General features: G+C 47.2%; 1 protein-coding gene across 8 annotated transcripts in view; it reads left to right on the top strand.

The window, feature by feature from the left end:
* The window catches only part of abcc5 (ATP-binding cassette, sub-family C (CFTR/MRP), member 5), a 60,585-nt gene that overhangs the window by 16,054 nt on the left and 18,954 nt on the right, over positions 1-25,577 (top strand). For 7 of the 8 annotated variants that reach the window (XR_006831376.1, XR_006831378.1, XR_006831377.1 and 4 more), the window contains 11 exons: positions 4,225-4,458; positions 4,817-4,990; positions 5,275-5,422; positions 7,706-7,854; positions 8,308-8,415; positions 10,695-10,997; positions 11,673-11,744; positions 12,249-12,373; positions 12,698-12,770; positions 22,398-22,601; positions 24,301-24,444. Coding sequence is in view for 5 of the 8 variants with exons in the window: in XM_046294984.1 (XP_046150940.1) it covers positions 4,225-4,458; positions 4,817-4,990; positions 5,275-5,422; positions 7,706-7,854; positions 8,308-8,415; positions 10,695-10,997; positions 11,673-11,744; positions 12,249-12,373; positions 12,698-12,770; positions 22,398-22,601; positions 24,301-24,444 (1,734 nt within the window). In the remaining 3 variants the exon portion in view is untranslated. Of the gene's footprint in view, positions 1-122; positions 3,978-4,224; positions 4,459-4,816; positions 4,991-5,274; positions 5,423-7,705; positions 7,855-8,307; positions 8,416-10,694; positions 10,998-11,672; positions 11,745-12,248; positions 12,374-12,697; positions 12,771-22,397; positions 22,602-24,300; positions 24,445-25,577 lie in introns of those variants that run through there. The other variant, XM_046294989.1, reaches the window with a different exon arrangement.

Raw genomic sequence — 25,577 nt, 5'->3', positions numbered from 1 at the left:
GTCGTTCAATAGCTCGCTCTTGCTCTCTCTCACTCTCGCTCTCTCAAATGTTATTAGCAGGGTGTGTCAATCCCCTGCCTCTGTCCCCTTCCCTCCATCAAGGCTGAGGCCTACAGGTGAGTGTTACATGTGTTAAGATTCTTCTGTCTCAATGTTAACCCTTTACACTCGTCGTGGGAATTGGCCTATATGGATGGGGCTCAATTGAAATGTTTCTTACAGAAATATGAAAAGCATAAGCATGGTAGCTATTGAAAGGGAAGAGTTTGGACCAAAGTTGAGTACACAATCTTTCACCTGACACCAGACTGAATCCAAATATTACACTGTTGATTTTATATGCATTTAATATTTACTGTATTTTTCACCCATATTTGTTGATATCAAAGTCTGGAAAAAACTCTGGTTACATTCAGTAACATGATAAGAATATTAATGGGAAAGTTGGGGAAGATGCAACATGACAAGGGTTTGAGTGAGGGGTCTAACTAGTGTTTCCAAGGGGCCACACACCTCTCCAAAGTGGGCAGTTCCTAGATGATTTCAATGCACTTTTATGACTCAAAGAATAGTCTTTTTGAGCTTTCCTAAATGTGCCGTTGATGAACTAGAGCAAGCACACTTATATTTATTTTGTTTGGAACACAAACCTGCATCCCTGCCATCACACAATTACTGTTGTTTACACAATCCGGGTCAGGTGGGCATCATTTGATAGCTTGTTCTGCTGGCAACATGACTAGCTAAGTTATAAAATAAGATCTTAGTGTTAGGCTTTCGCTAGGCAATTCAGAGAAACAGATGGTAATTTTAGTGTGTGTAGAAAGGAGTCGGGAGTGCATCCAGGTGTGTATTCTGCAGTGAATTTTCTCCACAATAGATAAACTTAGGCTCATTCTGTTCAGAACAACCCATGGTATGATGTCACGTCACCTTGGAACTGCACGTCAAACATAGTCATCAAAACACTATATATGATATTGAAATGTGAAGTGCACATTTCATTTGGACTCACGGGTGTTTGGCTTGACAACAAAACAGTATTTATAATCCTCAGAGTCCTCTTAATTTACAGCATTCCCCTCACTCCGACAACTATTTTATTTGATCAAAAGTTGCGCAATTAGCGGGAAGGGTGGGGGACAACTTCTTGTCGTGGGCGGTGCTCAAGTTCCGAAAGGCTGTCAGTCAAAACCCACACAGCGTTGGGAAGCTCCGACGTCATTTATAAACTGGGTGGTTCAAGGCCTGAATGTGAATGCTGATTGACTGACAGCCATGGTTTACGGTCTGATATACCACGGCTGTCAGCCAATCAGCATTCAGGGCTCGAACCACCCAGTTTATAAATGCCGTAAAGGTTATGACAAAACATTTATTTTTACTGCTCTAATTACATTGGTAACCAGTTAATAATAGGAAAAAGGCACCTCATGAGTTTGTGGTATATGGACAATATATCACGGCTAATGGCTGTGTCCAGTTACTGTACAGCCACTGCGTTCCAATTTAGGTGCTTAACAGTGTCCAACTCTGCCATTTTCAACCCGTATACGGTTATGAGTGTAAAGGGCTACACTGGGCTCTTAAAATTGCCTTACTGACGACTTATTCGAAACAAATTAACTGGATACTGGAGGAGAGTTATTGGGTAGGGTATTGTTTTTGTGTTTTTACCAGTCCCACTTAGTTTCTTTTTGATTCAATGGTGGCATCTTGGATCCATTGTGTGGCTTAAGGAGATGTTAAGGAAATGTTCTGGGTTATGGAAATTGTGAATCTTTGTTCTTTAGTTAACAACACCTAGTCAGAAACTGTACTCCTGTCTGTCACCCTCTGGAGGGTCTCTGTGAATAGATAGATGACACTTGTTGCAATTGTCCATCCTACAGCTGTTTTTTAATGTTATTCTGGTATTTGTAGGACTGTCCTAGATGAGAACAGGTGCTTTAGAGGGAAGGGTTGTGTTCATTAGGTACCAAATGGAAGAAAACAGAGAAACAGGGAGGGACTACCTGGACTTGCCCAATAAGAAATGCTAATTTTAGTTTAGTTATGTTGCAAAGCGCTTTCTGTTGCGTGTCCTAATGAACACGACCCAGGTGTTAGGGTTAATCAGTTCCATTTTTCCTAGGATAGCCTCTGTCATCCTCCTCTCTTCCACAGGGAACACAGTAAGCCGTCTCTACCTCTGTGCTGTGAAGGGTTGCTAAATTCTGAAACTGAATTTTCATGAAAACCTAGGAACTTTGGGAAAGTTTCAGGAATTATGCAACCCAACTACTGTCTCATCTGCTCTTACTATAGCAGCACAGCAACACACCTGTGTCTCTCACCCAGGTTAAAACAACCCAGCTAGCACAGAACGTTCCTGTAACGTTTCCTCGTGGTTCTCCTTTGGTAATTAGAAAAATAATTTGCCTACAACGTTTTGGTAACGTTATGTTGGCTCAGGAACCTTTCCACAACCTCGGTTTTTTTCCTTCCTAGAACGTAAACCAAAATTTGTTAGCTGGGAAGATAATATGGATGGGCAGTTAGGGGTGGGGTGAGGGCATGGCATACAAGTGTTTGTGCTCACTGCTCCCCCCATGCAAGGTGGCGTGTGACAGAGGCTGTTCTTCAGATTCCACAGGGTGTCCGTTTAAACCCCTCGGCGAGAAATAGAGAATGAAGCGGGCAGAGACCCTGGGGGAAGAAAGCCGGAGAGGTAAGGGCATGTTTCTCATGCAGGGATGGATCAAAGTTATCTTTCTCTGAAACGCTTTTGTCTCTCGCTCTCTCTTTCTCTTTCTCTCTCTCTCTCTCTCTCTCTCTTTCGCTCGCTCTCACTCGCTCTTGCTCTCTCTCTCCCTCATATAAAAATGTATTCATAAAAATAATTGATAGGTTACCACAATGCACTGTAAAATGCTGTTCGATGTTAACATTGTTTTTATTTTGATGTTTATTTCCAATGTCCAACGCTGTTTTGTTTTTATTGCTGATAAAAAAATCTACTGTTAACCTGAAACTTTCACCCAAATGATCAGTCAGACTTTCATATTAGTGTCTCAGGGAATCGGACCGGTTTTCCCCTTAAATGCGAGGTGTTGTTGGACTGTTTAACCTCTCAGGCTGGGGGGGTGAAAAAAGTACTTGACTTGTATCAACAGACTGTACCTCTCACTAAAAGCCTTGTTGGCCTGGTCCGCTGTTGGAACACAATTCCTGTAGGATCAGTGCCAGTGAGGCAGGGCAGAGGGGCTTCGGCCTTCCTCCTCTCTGGATCTTTGGACAATGACCTAAGGGGAGACGCAACTAAATATGAGATGTCACTTATCTCAACCCAGAGGACTAGAAACGTAAATAAATAAAAAACTGAGGCTGAACCTTACAAAAGACTCTGTTGACCTGAACTTGTGCCTCTAATGTGAATTGCGTTTGTTACTCTTTCCTGTTGGATCTGATCAGCTCATTATTATTTTTACATGAGTGCTGTTTGTGCAATTTAAAAAAATAGTTTACACATGGTTTCACGGTTTCTTTTTGCCTATTTCAATAAAACATGCATTTATCAACAATGTAGGTTTGCTGACACTCCCTGTTTGTGGACTGATTCACTTTACTGTGGAATTGATTGTTGGTCCATCGTATGTGTGTGTGTCAGTATGTGTGTGCGAGATTCAACACTTTTCCCCCCTATTGCTTTTGTCGCTCTCCGTCTGTATAGTCTGCTGCCGTTAACTTCCAGACCTTTTAAGCATTACTGAATGGCCCCATACCCACTGTGACTGTAGGTATAATGTCTGAAGGTATCATATCTGAATGTTTGGATCCGCTTACATGATGATGCAAACAATAGGAAATGATTATGTTGGAATGGGATTCTGTGTCTGTGCCAAAAAACAGCCGTGTCAAAATCTTTCACTGTTTCTCTCGTTCTCTTTTAAAGGATCTTATCAAAATCTTAGTAAAAGGACAACAGAGGTTAAAGGGTGAGAGCTGAAACTAAAGGAAAATTGTATTCTATCTCAAATCAGTAGAGCCTCTTCAGATGATTATCGGTAGTCATGGCATGACGGCTTTAGCTAGTCTTGATTTAGTAGATGTCCATGATAATGACTGCAGTGGTGGTTATGTAGATGTCTCTTGGACATGGTACTGCTGTCAGTCATGTGGCCTGTGCTCTCATCTTTCCCTCTCCTCATCCCCGTCCTCTCCTGCCCTCTCTTCTCCTGCTAGGCCTTTGTGGTGAAGCGGCTGTTGGAGTACACAGAGCAGGCGGAGCCCGACCTGCCCTACGGCCTGCTGCTGGTCGTAGGGCTGCTATGCACCGAGCTGGTCCGCTCCTGGTCACTGGCGCTCACCTGGGCCCTCAACTACCGCACAGGCACCCGCCTGCGGGGAGCCATCCTCACCATGGCCTTCCACAAGATCCTGCGGCTCCGCAGCATCCGAGACAAATCCATGGGACAGGTGAGATCACCAGACAGGGTTCACGCAAATGTTTTTTCTTTAAGAGAACTGGGCAGGTGAGATGGGGTGGGGGGGAAATGGGTGAGATAATGGTCAGCCTCACAATAATGCTAGCTCCCATTTAGACTAAGCCGTGTTTCAGGTTTTCAGATGTGACTGAGAAAGTGCCAAGCACTCCTTTTATTGTATTTGAGACACACCTTTAATACAATGCTAGCAAGGGCAAAACAGTCTGCTGTTGTTGCCAAAACACATGATTTGCAACACAGTACATGTGCATGCAGAGTAAGAGATAAAGATGGTGTAGTTCTGTACTGCTGTAAAGTGTCTCTCGCTTCCTCTGTTGCTCTCTCTGCAGTTGATCAACATGTGTTCTAATGACGGCCAGCGGATGTTTGAGGCGGCGGCTGTGGGCAGTCTGCTGGCAGGCGGGCCTCTTATTGCTGTGCTGGGGATGGGCTTCAACCTGGCTATCCTGGGGCCCACCTCCTTACTGGGCTCTGCAGTCTTTATCCTCTTCTACCCTGCTATGGTGAGCAGCCCACTTGCATACATACAGTACCAGTCAAACGTTTGGACACACCTACTCATTCCAGGGTTTTTCTTTATTTTTACTATTTTCTACATTGTAGAATAATAGTGAAGACATAAAGTGGAAAATAGTTTTAAAAAACAAAGGGAAAACCCTTGAATGAGTAGGTGTGTCCAAACATTTGACTGGTACTCTACATGCATGCAGACTTGGATATTAACAAACACAAAAACACACACACAGAACAGTGAAAAGACAACCTTTCTCTGTGTTCCCTGCTGCAGATGTTCAGTTCGAGGCTAACGGCCTACTTCAGGAGGAAGGGCGTGGCCGTGACGGACCGCCGGGTCCAGAAGATGAACGAGATACTCAACTATATCAAATTCATCAAGATGTATGCCTGGGTCAAGGCCTTCTCCCAGGATGTGCGCAGTAAGTGCCGTGTGTGAGATTTAATTGAACAATTAGCTGGTTGATTAATTACTGACTGAATGACGAGTGGTATTCCATGTAAACTTTTTCGCAGAATATCAGATGTGATCTGGTGTTTTAATCTTGGGTCAATGTTCTTAGATGAAGACTAGTGACAGACGGACTGGCTGGCTGACTCATTGTGCGCATTCGAGCTGTTAAGTTTTGTGAAGTCTGTGCCCAACGTTGGTCACCGCCTTGCAAAGTTGCGTTGCATTATGGGGATAAACAATTAGCAAAATGTACCTCCTGTTGACTTCCATCTGTAGTCGTATGCATGGGATACGACCATTATTTTACTGACTGACTGATTTATTGTTTGACTGGCTGGCTGGCTCGTTGATGAGTGACTGACTGAGTCATTGTTTGATTGACTGACTAACTGATTCATTGATTGGCCGGCTGTCTTATTCATTGGCTGGCTGGTTGGATGACTGACGGACCCGTTGTTTGACTGACGGACCCGTTGTTTGACTGACGGACCCGTTGTTTGACTGACGGACCCGTTGTTTGACTGACGGACCCGTTGTTTGACTGACGGACCCGTTGTTTGACTGACGGACCCGTTGTTTGACTGACGGACCCGTTGTTTGACTGACGGACCCGTTGTTTGACTGACGGACCCGTTGTTTGACGGACGGACCCGTTGTTTGACGGACGGACCCGTTGTTTGACGGACGGACGGACCCGTTGTTTGACGGACGGACGGACCCGTTGTTTGACGGACGGACGGACCCGTTGTTTGACGGACGGACGGACCCGTTGTTTGACGGACGGACGGACCCGTTGTTTGACGGACGGACGGACCCGTTGTTTGACGGACGGACGGACGGACCCGTTGTTTGACGGACGGACGGACCCGTTGTTTGACGGACGGACGGACGGACCCGTTGTTTGACGGACGGACGGACGGACCCGTTGTTTGACGGACGGACGGACGGACCCGTTGTTTGACGGACGGACGGACGGACCCGTTGTTTGACGGACGGACGGACGCGTTGTTTGACGGACGGACGGACGCGTTGTTTGACGGACGGACGGACGCGTTGTTTGACGGACGGACGGACGCGTTGTTTGACGGACGGACGGACGCGTTGTTTGACGGACGGACGGACGCGTTGTTTGACGGACGGACGGACGCGTTGTTTGACGGACGGACGGACGCGTTGTTTGACGGACGGACGGACGCGTTGTTTGACGGACGGACGGACGCGTTGTTTGACGGACGGACGGACGCGTTGTTTGACGGACGGACGCGTTGTTGGACGGACGGACGCGTTGTTGGACGGACGGACGCGTTGTTTGGACGGACGGACGCGCGTTGTTTGACGGACGGACGGACGCGTTGTTTGACGGACGGACGGACGCGTTGTTTGACGGACGGACGGACGCGTTGTTTGGACGGACGGACGCTGCTGTTTGACGGACGGACGGACGCGTTGTTTGACGGACGGACGGACGCGTTGTTTGACGGACGGACGGACGCGTTGTTTGACGGACGGACGCGTTGTTTGACGGACGGACGGACGGACGCGTTGTTTGACGGACGGACGGACGGACGCGTTGTTTGACGGACGGACGGACGGACGCGTTGTTTGACGGACGGACGGACGGACGCGTTGTTTGACGGACGGACGGACGGACGCGTTGTTTGACGGACGGACGGACGGACGCGTTGTTTGACGGACGGACGGACGGACGCGTTGTTTGACGGACGGACGGACGGACGCGTTGTTTGACGGACGGACGGACGGACGCGTTGTTTGACGGACGGACGGACGGACGCGTTGTTTGACGGACGGACGGACGGACGCGTTGTTTGACGGACGGACGGACGGACGCGTTGTTTGACGGACGGACGGACGGACTCGTTGTTTGACGGACGGACGGACGGACTCGTTGTTTGACGGACTCTGTGTTTGACTGACGGACTCTGTGTTTGACTGACGGGCTCTGTGTTTGACTGACGGGCTCTGTGTTTGACTGACGGGCTCTGTGTTTGACTGACGGGCTCTGTGTTTGACTGACGGGCTCTGTGTTTGACTGACGGGCTCTGTGTTTGACTGACGGGCTCTGTGTTTGACTGACGGACTCTGTGTTTGACTGACGGACTCTGTGTTTGACTGACGGACTCTGTGTTTGACTGACGGACTAACTCATTGATTGTCTGACGGACTAACTCATTGATTGTCTGACGGACTAACTCATTGATTGTCTGACTGACTGATATATTTGCCCCTGCAGGGATTCGAGAGGAGGAGCGCATCATCCTAGAGAGGACTGGCTACTTCCAGAGCATCACAGTGGGTGTGGCTCCCATCGTTGTGGTGATCGCCAGCGTTGCCACGTTCTCCACTCACATGTTGCTGGGCTACGACCTCACCGCCGCTCAGGTAGCTTCCAGGTCTCTGGTCCAACCCCAGATTGCCTCCCAAATGGCATCCTATTCCCTATTTAGTGCACTAGACTTGACCAGGGCTTTACTTTGGTGCACTAAATAGGGAATAAGGTACCGTTTGATTCTCCCTAGACACTCCAGTAGATCTGAGAGTATTGAAAGCAACACTCCAACCCTGCCAGTGAGAAGAAAGGCATGTTGAGGTGATGACCATATTGCTTGATACAGCCAACATTTTCACCTCCCAAGTACAGCAACATTATGAACAGGGGGGGGTATGTTCTTTGGTAGTTGGGTTGTTGAACCCGTTAAGCCAGTAGGGGGAGGGGGGGGGGTGTTCTCCAGGACAGGATTTGATGGATGATTTGAATGACAGAAGCTGGTCAACCAGGTCTCTGCACTACTGAAACAAATCATGGACGGTATTGGATGTTTCTTCCCCTCGCAGGCATTTACAGTGGTGACTGTTTTCAACGCCATGACCTTTGCCTTGAAGGTCACCCCTTTCTCTGTCAAGTCCCTGTCAGAAGCATCAGTAGCCATGGAGAGGTTCAAGGTAAGATCTCTCCCCTTTTCTTTCTTTGTCTGTCTCTGTCTTGTTTGTCTGTCGCTGTCTTGTTTGTCTGTCGCTGTCTTGTTTGTCTGTCGCTGTCTTGTTTGTCTGTTGTTGTCTATTCGGATGTCGCTGTATTGTTTGTCTGTCGCTGTCTATTCGGCTGTCGCTGTCTATTCGGCTGTCGCTGTCTATTCGGCTGTCGCTGTCTATTCGGCTGTCGCTGTCTATTCGGCTGTCGCTGTCTATTCGGCTGTCGCTGTCTATTCGGCTGTCGCTGTCTTGTTTGTCTGTCGCTGTCTTGTTTGTCTGTCGCTGTCTTGTTTGTCTGTCGCTGTCTTGTTTGTCTGTAGCTGTCTATTCGGCTGTCGCTGTATTGTTTGTCTGTCACTGTCTATTCGGCTGTCGCTGTATTGTTTGTCTGTCGCTGTCTATTCGGCTATCGCTGTATTGTTTGTCTGTCGCTGTCTTGTTTGTCTGTCACTGTCTTGTTTGTCCGTCGCTGTCTATTCGGCTGTCGCTGTATTGTTTGTCTGTCGCTGTCTATTCGGCTGTCGCTGTCTATTCGGCTGTCACTGTATTGTTTGTCTGTCGCTGTCTATTCGGCTGTTGCTGTATTGTTTGTCTGTCGCTGTCTATTCGGCTGTTGCTGTATTGTTTGTCTGTCGCTGTCTTGTTTGTCCGTCGCTGTCTATTCGGCTGTCGCTGTATTGTTTGTCTGTCGCTGTCTATTCGGCTGTCGCTGTCTATTCGGCTGTCGCTGTATTGTTTGTCTGTCGCTGTCTATTCGGCTGTTGCTGTATTGTTTGTCTGTCGCTGTCTATTCGGCTGTTGCTGTCTTGTTTGTCTGTCACTGTCTTGTTTGTCCGTCGCTGTCTATTCGGCTGTCGCTGTATTGTTTGTCTGTCGCTGTCTATTCGGCTGTCGCTGTCTATTCGGCTGTCGCTGTATTGTTTGTCTGTCGCTGTCTATTCGGCTGTTGCTGTATTGTTTGTCTGTCGCTGTCTATTCGGCTGTTGCTGTATTGTTTGTCTGTCGCTGTCTATACGGCTGTCGCTGTCTATACGGCTGTCGCTGTCTTGTTTGTCTGTCGCTGTCTATTCGTCTGTCGCTGTCTTGTTTGTCTGTAGCTGTCTATTCGTCTGTTGCTGTCTATTCGGCTGTCACTGTATTGTTTCTCTGTCGCTGTCTATTTGTCTGTCGCTGTCTTTGTCTGTCGCTGTCTTGTTTGTCTGTCGCTGTCTTGTTTGTCTGTCGCTGTCTTGTTTGTCTATCGCTGTCTTGTTTGTCTGTCGCTGTCTATTCGTCTGTCGCTGTCTTCGTCTGTCACTGTATTGTTTGTCTGTCGCTGTCTATTTGTCTGTCGCTGTCTTTGTCTGTCGCTGTCTTGTTCGTCTGTCGCTGTCTTGTTTGTCTGTCGCTGTCTTGTTTGTCTGTCGCTGTCTATTCTGCTGTCACTGTTTGTCTGCCACTGCCTGTTTGTCTGGCGCTGTCTGTTCATTTGGCTCTGTGTGGTATGTGAGTGTCTGTTGGTCTGGTTGGCTCTGTGGAATATAAGTGGCGTGTGTTTGAGTCTGGGTATGTTGGCAGGACAGTGTTTGTCCTGGACCAGGAAGGGGCTGTGTTTCTCCTAATCCCCCTCTCGATCCTCTGAGAAACACACACACACCCACATGAATTCATAATACACATTCACAGACACACAGCAATTTAGCACCTCCCTGAACTATGGGCAGGGGGCGATGCGGTGCCAAGCGGCTCTAGATGCAGTGGAAAGAAAGAGTTTTACATAAACCAAATAGATAGGTTTGAACTGCTTGAACCTTTACATCAATGACCTTGACATTGTCATCATGACTAGACTCCTACATGCATGTGAGCCTGTACTGTGTGTGTTTGTTCTGACACCTCTCTCCTCTCTCCCTGGCCTACTAGAGCCTGTACTGTGTGTGTGTTTTTCTGACACCTCTCTCCTCTCTCCCTGGCCTACCAGAGCCTGTACTGTGTGTGTTTGTTCTCGGACACCTCTCTCCTCTTTCCCTGGCCTACTAGAGCCTGTACTGTGTGTGTTTGTTCTCGGACACCTCTCTCCTCTCCCTGGCCTACCAGTGCCTGTACTGTGTGTGCTTGTTCTGACACCTCTCTCCTCTCTCCCTGGCCTACTAGAGCCTGTACTGTGTGTGTTTGTTCTCGGACACCTCTCTCATCTCCCTGGCCTACCAGAGCCTGTACTGTGTGTGCTTGTTCTCTGACACCTCTCTCCTCTCTCCCTGGCCTACCAGAGCCTGTTCCTGATGGCGGAGGTGGAGATGATCCGTGACAAGCCCCTGAACCCCCAGGTTGCCGTGGAGATGATGGGCGCCAGCTTAGCTTGGGAGACGGCGGGTCACAGTGCCCAGCCCACGCCCCGCGGCACCCCCTCTGTTGGCTCCACCCAGAGGCTTGGGTGCCGGAGGCCCGCCCAGGAGGACGAGGCAGGGGAGCAGGCAGGGCGTCTGCTGAAGGTGGGGGAGATCCCTCCCATCCCCTCCGTCAGCCAGCGGCTGCAGAGGACCCTGCACTGTGTGGACCTCACCGTTCAGCAGGTAGCTAACTAGCCGCGGGACGAGAGTGTATGGTTGTGAAAGGACAGAGAACATTTCACGTACAGTAGTACACAGTGCACACATTCAGGGGTTTGAAGCAGGTGGTGGAGGTCAAAGAATATGGGATGCGTCCCATTTGCTACCCTATATAGTGCACTTCTTTTGACCAAGGCCCGTATAGTAGGTGGGGAATAGTGTGCCATTTGGGATGCATCCCATGTTCAGCAAAAAGTCAAATAAGACCGTGGTCTTCGTATCTATGTGTGGTTGAAAGGCCAATGGGCTGTACAGTTTGAAGAGTTATTGTGGTTAACTGACCAGGGAAAATTCAGGTCTCTATTTATAGGCTAAAACTAGGGGTAAGAAAACATCATAAACTTGAGTTAGTTTTATTGTGCACTGTGATTCATCTTTTCACTGCCAATGTGTACATTGTGTTAAGAACATGTTTTAAGTATCCCTATATTTCTGTTAATACGGAGCTATCACTCTGTCAAGAGTGCGCCTGCGCAGAAAGTTTGGTTGTCAATGGACCTAGCCTTGAGTGGGATGCCTACCTTGTAGTGTGTTCATACGGTATAGTACACTTTGTTAAACTGGAACCTTGTCGTTGTGTCATTTCGAGGTAACACATTGTACAACACAAATATCCACCATACTACCCTGTGTCTCCAGGGGAAGCTGACTGGGATCTGTGGAAGCGTGGGCAGTGGGAAGACCTCTCTGATCTCTGCCATCCTTGGACAGGTAAGATGCGTCAACGGCCCCCTGTTGTAAGAAATATGGTGTAAACTCTTGTTGGCCCATGAGTACACCAATTTAATAACAGGCACACACTGCAGCCCCTGTGGCCCTCCCTTACTCTATAGACACCCTCTGACGAAGCTGGATGATGCCCTGGGGCATGTTGGAGAGGGTGCAACTTTACTGAACGTTATACGTAACTGTGTTATGTAGAGCACAAGATTGCCTTGTCCGGTAGACTGGGGAATTGTTGGCTCTATCGTTCACATTTCTATCTGTACGTTTCACTTCACTCAATACAACCCCCGGGTGTGAATGGTTTTAGGGTGAAGTTGCCCCTAGATGCTGATCTGGGGTCAGTTTTGCATTTGCCCCACTAATGATTAAGGTTCAAATTAGTGGAGTGGAAGCTGATCCTAGATCTGTACTTAGGGGCAAACTTCACCGCGGAGCAAGTGAGTGATTGGCGGATGACCTGTAGTGACCTGTGACCTTTATGACCTTTAGATGACCCTGCTGGAGGGCAAGGTGGCCGTGAACGGGGACTTTGCCTATGTGGCCCAGCAGGCCTGGATCCTCAATGCTACGCTCAGGGACAACATCCTCTTTGGGAAAGAGTACGAGGAGGAAAGGTAACGGAACAGTTTTTTTTGGGGGGGGGGGTTCAAGTATATCTTTATTTCCTTTAAGTAGGACAGTGAAGAGGAGACCAGAAAGCTCTGTGAGTTTGCGAGACAAAAGGGCAGGAGGATCGGATTCAAACCCATGCCTACACTGGTAGCCTAGGCTGCCTGTACATGGGTACTGGGCTCCACAGCACTAACCACTGGTGCACACAGGCCACAGGAATGATACTACTGTGAGAATTGATTGGATTCATGTACATAGTGATTTCTAAGGCGCTCCTCTACTACCCAATGTAGCTCTGAAGTATAATTCCACTGTGTATTTTCCAGGTTCCAGGCTGTTCTGAGTGCATGCTGTCTGAGACCTGACCTGGCTATCCTGCCCAACGCCGATCTGACTGAGGTGAGCATTACGAATTGTTTATCCACCATGGAAATACTACTTTGGGATTTATTTTGTCTAGATGAGAAAAAGTGTTATACTAAGGCTGTTGTGGCGGTCTTGACATTTTGTCACAGTAATTCATTGAATTAAATTAATATCAACACGTTTAGCATCTCCAGGCCTCCACGCATTCAGGCCTCATACAAGCCACTAATGAGGGCCTTTTGGAACATCTATATATATTTTTTTTAAAGTCTAATAAATCCATTTAATATAAACCATCACAATAAATCCATTATTTATTTTAGGCAGATCTAAAGAAACATGATATGAGGACAATGTGTTTTAGAAGAACAGAATATGAGTTGACTGTATGTTGTCTGGCTATGTGCCATGCTGTAGGCTAGTTAATTTAGCAGATAGGATATACTTATAAGTCCCGTGCCATTATTTTATATTATATGATTTTATAATAAGAAGAATATACTTGAACTCAGCTAAATAAAATAGAAAGGATATTTGTCCCATTCCGGGAGCGAGTATGCATATGAAGTGGCTGTGTTATATAATATATCTTATATTTTTATTGGCCAGAGATATGGCTTTTTCTTTGCAACTCTGCCTAGAAGTCTGGTGTAGTGTCTTAGCTCTTATTACTTATTTATATAATAAGAAAGATTCTGAATACAAGAAATTGAACTGGAGCTTCACATTTACTAAAACGAGTTAGTAGCAGAATAACATAATAACAACACTGCGCATGACCACGGGTGATCCATCCTTAAAGGGGACATCAGTAATTAACAGAACATAATCATTCCTTCTCTTATACAACCAGAGTTACTTTTACCAAACCACAACTGAAACATTTCACAGAACTTGTTGTAGTTATTTTGCATCTTTTGATTTGAACTTGAACAGTTAGTTTTTGTTTGTTTGTTTATAAGTCTAGTCTGTCTGGTGGACTGTGCCTTCGTTCTGGGTAGCGCCTCGGATTGTCTGGAGGCTCCTGAACATCCTCAGTGGGTGCTTGTTCCATTATAGCTTCTGCTATAGCAGCACCTTCATCAACACGTTCCCTTCTTTCAGCCCGGGGTCTCTTTACTGCCCCTCCATCCTCTACAGTTCCTTGTGTGTCACTCTCGGGAGCTCTCTGTGCCTGTTCTCTCTCGATTGTTGTGCTGTTTTACGTGGAATGCATTTGGTTAATGTGACGCCGCCACATTATGTCTGGGCTCACTTGAACCTGGTAAGTTCTGGGTCCCGTTTGTGTGTGTACAGTCCCTCTTGTCCATTTCCCTCTTCTGTAGTCTCGCAACATCACTTCCTGTTCTGTTTGGAGATGGCGCTCCCGGCCACCGGAGAGCATCTTGGCCTCATGATGTCCAGCTGTGTGCGGAGAGGCCTCCCAAACATCAGTGCAGCTCGGCTTTCATTAGTCGCGAGGTGTTTCGGTAGGAGGCCAGGAACTTGGCCAGTTTTGTTTGCAAAGTCCCTTCGTCTCGTTTTGCTGCTCGGAGTCCTTGCTTTAGGGTTTGCACAAAGCGTTCTGCCAGCCCATTGGTGGCAGGGTGGTACGGAGCTGAGGTTGCGTGTTTGATTCCATTTACTGACATGAATCTTGTAAACTCGTCACTTACAAAAGCTTGTGCGTTGTCACTTACCAGCTGCAGCGGCAATCCGAAGTGTGCAAACGTTGTTCTGAGACACTCTATCGTCTGAGCTGAGGTGGAGGAGTCAGTGCAAAACACCTCTGGCCAGTTGGAATGGGCATCAACTATAACCAGAAGCATGTGCTCTTCAAAGGGACCAGCGTAGTCCACATGAATTCTCTGCCATGGCTCTGCGGGCCATTCCCATGGGTGGACTGGGATAGGAGCAGGCATGTGGAGGGTTTCCAAACATCCACTACAGTTCTTCACCATGTTTTCTATCTGTTGATCCAGACCTGGCCACCAGAAGAGGCTCCTCGCGAGCAGCTTCATTTTGACAATTTCAACATGACCTTCATGTAGTTGCTGCAAAACCTGATGTTGGCATTTCTGGGGTATCATGACTCTCATTCCCCACATCAAACATCCTTGGTACGTTGTAATTTTGTTTATCCGCTGGAAATACGGAGTCAGCTCCTTTCTGCCAGTAGCTGACCATCCTGACATGGTGTAGGTGTACTCTTTTGACAAGTGTACAGTTTGATAACTGTGCTTGTGACCGGTAGTGCCTTGAGCTGAGCGGTATGGAAAATGTCCACTGCATCCACACTCCTTTGTCTTTCTCTTGTACATGCTGCTCTGGATAATCCATCTGCATTTCTGTGGAGGGACGACAGCTTAAACTCAATGTCATACATATGACTGGCAAGGAACAAGGCGTATCGCTGTAACCTGGCTGCTGTCAATGCCGGAATGCCTTTCTTTGGACTGAAAATGGAAAGCAACGGCTGGTGATCCGTAACCAGTGTGAAACGCTTGCCATACACAGTGGGGCAAAAAAGTATTTAGTCAGCCACCAATTGTGCAAGTTCTCCCACTTAAAAAGATGAGAGAGGCCTGTAATTTTCATCATAGGTATACTTCAACTATGACAGACAAAATGAGAAAAACAAATCCAGAAAATCACATTGTAGGATTTTCAATTTTTTTTTTTGCAAATTATGGTGGAAAATAAGTAGCGCGCATCCAACCCGGAATCCAGCCACACCAATGTGTCGGAGGAAACACCGTGCACCTGGCGACCTTGGTTAGCGTGCACTGTGCCTGGCCCGCCACAGGAGTCGATAGTGCACAAAGAGACGAGGATATCCCTACCGGCCAAACCCTCCCTAACCCAGACGACGCTAGGCCAATTGTGCTTCGCCCCACGGACCTCCCGGTCGCGGACGGCTGTGACAGAGCCTGGGCGCGAACCCAGAATCTCTGGTGGCACAGCTAGCGCTGCGATGCAGTGTCCTGGACCACTGCGCCACCCGGGAGGCCATCTTCCTCTCTTTCTATGAGCTCCATCTGCATTTGTGATGCACACTGCAGGTAATCATCCTCGTCGCCATTGTAGTGTCTTAGCTCTTATTACTTATTTATATAATAAGAATACAAGAAATTGAAATGGAGCTTCACATTTTCTAGAACGAGTTAGTACCAGAATAACATAGAACAACACTGCGCATGACGAGGTGTTTCTTCCTTAAAGGGGACATCAGTAATTAACAGAACATAACAGCCGGCATCCCGGAGTCGCCTCTTCACTATTGACGTTGATACTGGTGTTTTGTGGGTACTATTTAATGAAGCTGCCAGTTGAGGACTTGTGAGGAATCTGTTTCTCAAACTAGACACTAATGTACTTGTCCTCTTGCTCAGTTGTGCACCGGGGCCTCCCACTCCTCTTTCTGTTCTGGTTAGATCCAGTTTGTGCTGTTCTGTGAAGAGAGTAGTACACAGCGTTGTACGAGAGCTTCAGTTTCTTGGCAATTTCTCGCATGGAATAGCCTTAATTTCTCAGAACAAGAATAGACTACTGAGTTTCAGAAGAAAGGTCTTTGTTTCTGGCCATTCTGAGCATGTAATCGTACCCACAAATGCTGATGCTCCAGATACTCAACTTGTCAAAAGGTGGCCAGTTTTATTGCTTCTTTAATCAGAAGTTTTCAGCTGTGCTAACATAATTGCAAAAGGGTTTTCTAATGATCAATTAGCCTTTTTAAAATTATAAACTTGGATTAGCTAACACAAGGTGCCATTGGAACAGAGGAGTGATGATTGCTGATAATGGGCCTCTGTATGCCTTTTTAGATATGGACACGTGGATTTTTACTGCGGTCATGACTCATGTGGCTGGTGTGGAGGTAATACTGTCACCGCAACAGCCCTAGTCCGTACTTAGAAATGTCACAAGGTGTTGTTTTTCACTGCATCAGGATAGCATACACATATGTTTTGGCTTAACATTGTTCAGTGTGTAGGTTCAACATTTAAACAGCATTTATATGGAACACAATTGAGCAACAGGTGCTTCAATCAAGGTAGTTGCCAGTCAGGGATGTTGGCTGTACTCAATATTGTTTTTAAAGGATGTAATATTATCTTCAACTGGAGCACCTTCATAAGGGCGGAGTGGGACAAGAATCTGGCCCTGGCATTTTATCCACATCACTGCACGCGCTGCCAACTCACCCCCCATACACACACCCATTCCCCACACATATAACCTACGCTCAGACCCAAGACAACCCTACTTGAGCAGGCAACAAACACAAAACACACACACATCTATATTGACTCCACACACATTCACTCTTTCACACTCTTCCCACATGCTGCTGCCACTCTGTTCATTATCTATCCTGATTGCCTAGTCACTTTTACCCCTACCTACATGTACATATTACCTCAACTACCTCGTACACCTGCACATTGACTCGGTACCACAACTCCTTGTATATAGCCTCCTTATTGTTCTTTTATTGTGTTACTATTTCCTTTGTTATACTGAACAAAAATATAAATGCAACTTGCAACAATTTCAAAGATTAGACTGAGTTACAGTTCATACAAGAAAATCAACCAATTGAAATGAATGAATTAGGCTCTAAACTATGGATTCCACATGACTGGGAATACAGATATGCATCTGTTGTTCACAGATACCTTTAACAAAAAGGTAGGGGCATGGATCCCGTGGTGGAAAAAGTACCCTATTGTCAAAAGTAAAGATACCTTAATAGAAAATTACTCCAGTAAAAGTGAAAGTCACCCAGTGAAATACTACCTGGAGTAAAAGTCTAAAAGAATTTGGTTGTAAATATACTTAAGTGTCAAAAGTAAATGGAATTGCTCAAATGTACTTAAGTATCAAAAGTACAAATCAATCAAATCAAATCAAGTACAAATCAAAAGTATAAATCATTTCAAATTCCTTCTATTAAGCAAAGCAGATGGCCACATTTTCTAGTTATTTATTTATTTACGGATATCCAGGGGCACGCTCCAACTCGGACATAATTTACAAATGAAGAATATGTTTAGTGAGTCTGCTAGAACAGAGGCAGTTGGGATGACCAGGGATGGTCTCTTGATAAGTGTGTGAATTAGACCATTTTCCTATCCTGATAAGCCATAATTCCATAATTCCTGTCCTGACACTTTTGGGTGTCCGGGGAAAATGTATGGAGTAAAAAGTACATACGTCACCGCATTCCTGAAGAAAATGAAGAGTAAAAGTTGTCAAAAATATTAATAGTTAAGTCAAGTACATATCACCCCAAAAAACTACGTAAGTAGTACTTTCAAGTATTTTTACTTAAGTACTTTACACCACTGCATGGATCAGAAAACGAGTTGTCTGGTGTGACCAAGATGTGTCGAGCTCATGCAGTGTGACATCTCCTTCACATAGTTGATCAGGCTGTTGTTGATTGTGGAATGGTGTCCCACTCCTCTTCAATGGCTGTACGAAGTTGCTAGATATTGTCGGGAATTGTAACACGCTGTCATACACTTCGATCCAGAGCATCCCTAACATGCCGAATGGATGACATGTCTTGAGTATGCAGGCTTATGGAAGAACTGTGCGGTTTTCACCTTCCAGGAATTCTGTACAGATCCTTGCGACAAAGACAAATGGCCTCAGTGTCTCGTCACCGTATCTCTGTGCATTCAAATTGCTATTGATAAAATGCATTTGTGTTCGTTGTTCATAGCTTATGCCTGCCCATACCATAACCCCACCTCCACCATGGGGCACTCTGATCATAATGTTGACATCATCAAACCGCTTGACCACACGACGGTTCTGAGGTCAGTTATACTTACTGCCAAATTCTCTAAGATGATGTTGAAGGCGGCTTATGGTAGAGAAATTAACATCCAATTCTCTGCCAACAGCTCTGGTGTAAATTCCTGCAGTCAGCATGCCAATTGCACACTCCCTTAAAACATCTGTGGCATTTGCACATTTTAGAGTGGCCTTTTATTGTCCCCAGCACAAAGTGCACCTGTGTAATGATCATGCTGTTTAATCAGCTTCTTGAAATGCAACACCTGTCAAGTGGCTGGATTATCTTGGCATGGGAGTAATGCTCACTAACAGGGATGTAAACAAATTTGTGCACAACATTTTAGCAAAATTGGCCTTTTTGTGCATATGGAACATTTCTGGGATATTTAATTTCAGCTCATGAAACATGGGACCATTGTTTGGAAAGGCCTCTTAAGTAAGCATTTCATGGTGAAGTGTACACCTGTTGTATTTGGCGCATGTAAGAAATAACATTTTTAATTGACTTGACTACATCTTTATGTGCACTAACTAATATCATAGGCTAGGTAGGGGTTCATTACATTTACATTACATTTAAGTCATTTAGCAGACGCTCTTATCCAGAGCGACTTACAAATTGGTGCATTCACCTTATGACATCCAGTGGAACAGCCACTTTACAATAGTGCATCTAAATCTTTTAAGGGGGGGGGTGAGAAGGATTACTTTATCCTATCCTAGGTATTCCTTAAAGAGGTGGGGTTTCAGGTGTCTCCGGAAGGTGGTGATTGACTCCGCTGTCCTGGCGTCGTGAGGGAGTTTGTTCCACCATTGGGGAGCCAGAGCAGCGAACAGTTTTGACTGGGCTGAGCGGGAACTGTACTTCCTCAGTGGTAGGGAGGCGAGCAGGCCAGAGGTGGATGAACGCAGTGCCCTTGTTTGGGTGTAGGGCCTGATCAGAGCCAGGAGGTACTGAGGTGCCGTTCCCCTCACAACTCCGTAGGCACGCACCATGGTCTTGTAGCGGATGCGAGCTTCAACTGGAAGCCAGTGGAGAGAGCGGAGGAGCGGGGTGACGTGAGAGAACTTGGGAAGGTTGAACACCAGATGGGCTGCGGCGTTCTGGATGAGTTGTAGGGGTTTAGTGGCACAGGCAGGGAGCCCAGCCATCAGCGAGTTGCAGTAATCCAGACGGGAGATGACAAGTGCCTGGATTAGGACCTGCGCCGCTTCCTGTGTGAGGCAGGTTCGTACTCTGCGGATGTTGTAGAGCATGAACCTACAGGAACGGGCCACCGCCTTGATGTTAGTTGAGAACGACAGGGTGTTGTCCAGGATCACGCCAAGGTTCTTAGCGCTCTGGGAGGAGGACACAATGGAGTTGTCAATCGTGATGGCGAGATCATGGAACGGGCAGTCCTTCCCCGGGAGGAAGAGCAGCTCCGTCTTGCCGAGGTTCAGCTTGAGGTGGTGATCCGTCATCCACACTGATATGTCTGCCAGACATGCAGAGATGCGATTCGCCACCTGGTCATCAGAAGGGGGAAAGGAGAAGATTAATTGTGTGTCATCCACATAGCAATGATAGGAGAGACCATGTGAGGTTATGACAGAGCCAAGTGACTTGGTGTATAGCGAGAATAGGAGAGGGCCTAGAACAGAGCCCTGGGGGACACCAGTGGTGAGAGCGCGTGGTGAGGAGACAGATTCTCGCCACGCCACCTGGTAGGAGCGACCTGTCGGGTAGGACGCAATCCAAGCGTGGGCCGCGCCGGAGATGCCCAACTCGGAGAGGGTGGATAGGAGGATCTGATGGTTCACAGTATCGAAGGCAGCCGATAGGTCTAGAAGGATGAGAGGAGAGAGAGTTAGCTTTAGCGGTGCGGAGCGCCTCCGTGATACAGAGAAGAGCAGTCTCAGTTGAATGACTAGTCTTGAAACCTGACTGATTTGGATCAAGAAGGTCATTCTGAGAGAGATAGCGGGAGAGCTGGCCAAGGACGGCACGTTCAAGAGTTTTGGAGAGAAAAGAAAGAAGGGATACTGGTCTGTAGTTGTTGACATCGGAGGGATCGAGTGTAGGTTTTTTCAGAAGGGGTGCAACTCTCGCTCTCTTGAAGACGGAAGGGACGTAGCCAGCGGTCAGGGATGAGTTGATGAGCAAGGTGAGGTAAGGGAGAAGGTCTCCGGAAATGGTCTGGAGAAGAGAGGAGGGGATAGGGTCAAGCGGGCAGGTTGTTGGGCGGCCGGCCGTCACAAGACGCGAGATTTCATCTGGAGAGAGAGGGGAGAAAGAGGTCAGAGCACAGGGTAGGGCAGTGTGAGCAGAACCAGCGGTGTCGTTTGACTTAGCAAACGAGGATCGGATGTCGTCGACCTTCTTTTCAAAATGGTTGACAAAGTCATCTGCAGAGAGGGAGGAGGGGGGGAGGAGGATTCAGGAGGGAGGCGAAGGTGGCAAAGAGCTTCCTAGGGTTAGAGGCAGATGCTTGGAATTTAGAGTGGTAGAAAGTGGCTTTAGCAGCAGAGACAGAGGGGGGAAATGTAGAGAGGAGGGAGTGAAAGGATGCCAGGTCCGCAGGGAGGCGAGTTTTCCTCCATTTCCGCTCGGCTGCCCGGAGCCCTGTTCTGTGAGCTCGCAATGAGTCGTCGAGCCACGGAGCGGGAGGGGAGGACCGAGCCGGCCTGGAGGATAGGGGACATAGAGAGTCAAAGGATGCAGAAAGGGAGGAGAGGAGGGTTGAGGAGGCAGAATCAGGAGATAGGTTGGAGAAGGTTTGAGTAGAGGGAAGAGATGATAGGATGGAAGTGAAAACTCAAAACATTAACTAGATAGCTAACTTCTAAATAATACCCACTGCTGGTCGTAGTCATGCGTTCATCCATCATTACATTCGTGGTCCTAAAACACTTTGCAGTTGTAGGCTACTACCCATGGCACCTACAGGTCTATGCCCTCACAATGGCCGTTGTTTCTTGTGAGCGCCGCTCCGTATCTCAAAGCCATATCAAATATCTTAGTTGAAAATAGTAGCTGTTGAGAAAAATATATATCTACAGCAGGCACCAGCAAAACAGGCACAAGGGCAGGGCACCATCTTCCATTACAGCAATCATGTGTGACCAAATCATGGTTTTAGCTGCCCAAACAATAGTACATTTTGAGTGACAATGTAGAATGTGCTTTTTCTAAGTTCATAGGCACCCTTTCTGTTTTTTTTACGGTCCATGATCTTGGCTGTCTAACCGATTACAGTCGGAGCAGGTATTTTTGCTGATGCCATGTTTGACTTTGAAAATAGACTTTGTGTGAGCTCAGCCTATCAGAAGAACGGAACGGCCCATCTTGGTAGGTGGGCTGGGTGTTGCCTACTGATCAGCCAAATGCTCATTATAGATTAGTATAACAGAGATTTGAGCAACAAATTAATTGGAAAACAGATCTTGATACACTGCTTGCTTAACCCGGAAGCCAGCCGCACCAATGTGTCGTAGCAAACACCATACAACTGGCGACTGAGGTCTGTGTGCAAGGAGTCGCTAGAGTGCGATGGGACAAGTACTTCCCAGCCGGGAAAATCCTCCCCTAACCCAGACGACGCTGGGCCAATTGTGCGCCGCCTCATGGGTCTCCCGGTCACGGCCGGCTGCAACACAGCCCGGGATCGAACCCGGATCTGTAGTGATGCTTCTAGTACTGCAATGCAGTGCCTTAGACTGCTGCGCCACTCGGCAGGCGGTGTTTGTCCATTTTTAACCAGCCTACCCAACTGAAAAATGCCCCAGCCCATCTGGCATTTGCCTCAAATGTCAGATGGCCAATCCACCCCTGCACCTTCATATGTGTTGTTATTATATTAACCGATCAATGAGTCCGTTATGTCTCCTCAGATCGGAGAGCGTGGCGCCAACCTTAGTGGCGGGCAACGCCAGCGGATCAGCCTGGCGCGTGCCCTGTACAGTGACCGAGCCATCTACATCCTGGACGACCCGCTCAGTGCACTGGATGCCCACGTGGGCAACCACATCTTCAACAACGCCATCAAGAAGCAGCTCCGCCACAAGACCATCGTCTTCGTCACTCACCAGCTGCAGGTGAATACATAATACATTTCATATTGTTTGCAAAGCACTACATAAGATATACAGTGGGGAGAACAAGTATTTGATACACTGCCAATTTTGAAGGTTTTCCTACTTACAAAGCATGTAGAGGTCTGTAATTATTGTCATAGGTACACTTCAACTGTGAGAGCTGGAATCTAAAACAAAAATCCAGAAAATCAAATTGTATGATTTTTAAGTAATTCATTTGCATTTTATTGCATGACATAAGTATTTGATCACCTACCAACCAGTAAGAATTCTGGCTCTCACAAACCTGTTAGTTTTTCTTTAAGAAGCCCTCCTGTTCTCCACTCATTACCTGTATTAACTGCACCTGTTTGAACTCGTTACCTGTATAAAAGACACCTGTCCACACACTCAATCAAACAGACTCCAACCTCTCCACAATGTCCAAGACCAGAGAGCTGTGTAAGGACATCAGGGATAAAATTGGAGACCTGCACAAGGCTGGGATGGGCTACAGGACAATAGGCAAGTAGCTTGGTGAGAAGGCAACAACTGTTGGCTCAATTATTAGAAAATGGAAGAAGTTAAAGATGACGGTCAATCACCCTTGGTCTTGGGCTCCATGCAAGATCTCACCCCGTGGGGCATCAATGATCATGAGGAAGGTGAGGAATCAGTCCAGAACTACACGGCAGGACCTGGTCAATGACCTGAAGAGAGCTGGGACCACAGTCTCAAAGAAAACCATTAGTAATATACTACGCCGTCATGGATTAAAATCCTGCAGCCCACGCAAGGTCCCCCTCCTCAAGCCAGTGCATGTCCAGGCCCGTCTGAACTTTGCCAATGACCATCTGGATGATCCAGAGGAGGAGTGGGAGAAGGTCATGTGGTCTGATGAGACAAAAATAGAGCTTTTTGGTCTAAACTCCAATCGCCGTGTTTGGAGGAAGAAGAAGGATGAGTACAACCCCAAGAACATAATCCCGACCGTGAAGTTTGGGGATGTTTTTCTGCAAAGGGGACAGGATGACTGCACCTTATTAAGGGGAGGATGGATGGGGCCATGTATTGCGAGATCTTGACCAACAACCTCCTTCCCACAGTAAGAGCATTGAAGATGGGTCGTGGCTGAGTCTTCCAGCATGACAACGACCCGAAACACACAGCCAGGGCAACTAAGGAGTGTCTCCGTGAGAAGAATCTCAAGGTCCTGTAGTGGCCTAGCCAGTCTCCAGACCTGAACCCAATAGAAAATCTTTGGAGGGAGCTGAAAGTCCTTATTGCCCAGCGACAACCCTGAAACCTGAAGGATCTGGAGAAGGTCTGTATGGAGGAGTGGGCCAAAATCCCTGCTGCAGTGTGTGCAAACCTGGTCAAGAACTACAGGAAACGTATGATCTCTGTAATTGCAAACAAAGGTTTCTGTACCAAATATTAAGTTCTGCTTTTCTGATGTATTAATTACTTATGTCATGCAATAAAATGCAAATGAATTACTTAAAAATCATACAATGTGATTTTCTGTATTTTTGTTTTAGATTCCTTCTCTCACAGTTGAAGTGTACCTATGATAAAAATGACAGACCTCTACATGCACTTGTTCTCCCCACTGTATATATATATTTGCTTGTTAGGACTTCTCTCATGGGTAGGTTGGGCCCCACCTTCACTTATGACTTTCAGGGTGGGAGAATTAAATCTCTGTGTGTATGTATAGTACCTGGTGGACTGCGATGACGTCATCTTCATGAGGGAGGGCAGCATCACGGAGCAAGGCAGCCACGAGGACCTGATGCGTCTCAATAGAGACTACGCAGCCATGTTCAACAACCTACAGCTGGGAGAGACGCCCTTCGTGGAGGTGAGAGGGACAGTGTGTGTGTGTGTGTGTGTGCATAGACTGTTATGCTGAAGAAAATGTCCACCACAGATGTCTTGTTTTAATTTAGTTTGCATATGTCATGTACACTGCTCAAAAAATAAAGGGAACACTTAAACAACACAATGTAACCCCAAGTCAATCACACTTCTGTGAAATCAACTGTCCACTTAGGAAGCAATACTGATTGCCAATAGATTTCACATGCTGTTGTGCAAATGGAATAGACAACAGGTGGAAATTGTAGGCAATTAGCAAGACACCTCCAATAAAGGAGTGGTTCTGCAGGTGGTGACCCCAGACCACGTCTCAGTTCCTATGCTTCCTGGCTGATGTTTTGGACACTTTTGAATGCTGGCGGTGCTTTCACTCTAGTGGTAGCATGAGACGGAGTCTACAACCCACACAAGTGGCTCAGGTAGTGCAGCTCATCCAGGATGGCACATCAATGCGAGCTGTGGCAAGGTTTACTGTCAGCGTAGTGTCCAGAGCATGGAGGTGCTACCAGGAGACAGGCCAGTACATCAGGAGACGTGGAGGAGGCCGTAGGAGGGCAACAACCCAGCAGCAGGACCGCTACCTCCGCCTTTGTGCAAGGAGGAGCAGGAGGAGCACTGCCAGAGCCCTGCAAAATGACCTCCAGCAGGCCACAAATGTGTCTGCTCAAAAGGTCAGAAACAGACTCCATGAGGGTGGTATGAGGGCCCGACGTCCACAGGTTAGGGTTATGCTTATAGCCCAACACTGTGCAGGACGTTTGGCATTTGCCAGAGAACACCAAGATCGGCAAATTTGCCATTGGCGCCCTGTGCTCTTCACAGATGAAAGCAGGTTCACACTGAGCACGTGACAGACGTGACAGAGTCTGGAGACGCCGTGGAGAACGTTCTGCTGCCTGCAACATCCTCCAGCATGACCGGTTTGGCGGTGGGTCAGTCATGGTGTGGGGTGGCATTTCTTTGGGGGGCCGCACAGCCCTCCATGTGCTCGCCAGAGGTAGCCTGACTGCCATTAGGTACCGAGATGAGATCCTCAGACCCCTTGTGAGAGCATATGCTGGTGCGGATGGCCCTGGGTTCCTCCTAATGCAAGACAATGCTAGACTTCATGTGGCT

The sequence above is a fragment of the Oncorhynchus gorbuscha genome, linkage group LG13, assembly GCF_021184085.1.
Source record: "Oncorhynchus gorbuscha isolate QuinsamMale2020 ecotype Even-year linkage group LG13, OgorEven_v1.0, whole genome shotgun sequence".
Lineage (NCBI taxonomy): Eukaryota > Metazoa > Chordata > Actinopteri > Salmoniformes > Salmonidae > Oncorhynchus > Oncorhynchus gorbuscha.
Note: the sequence above shows the minus strand (reverse complement) of the source record. Positions and strands in the feature narration are given on the sequence as shown.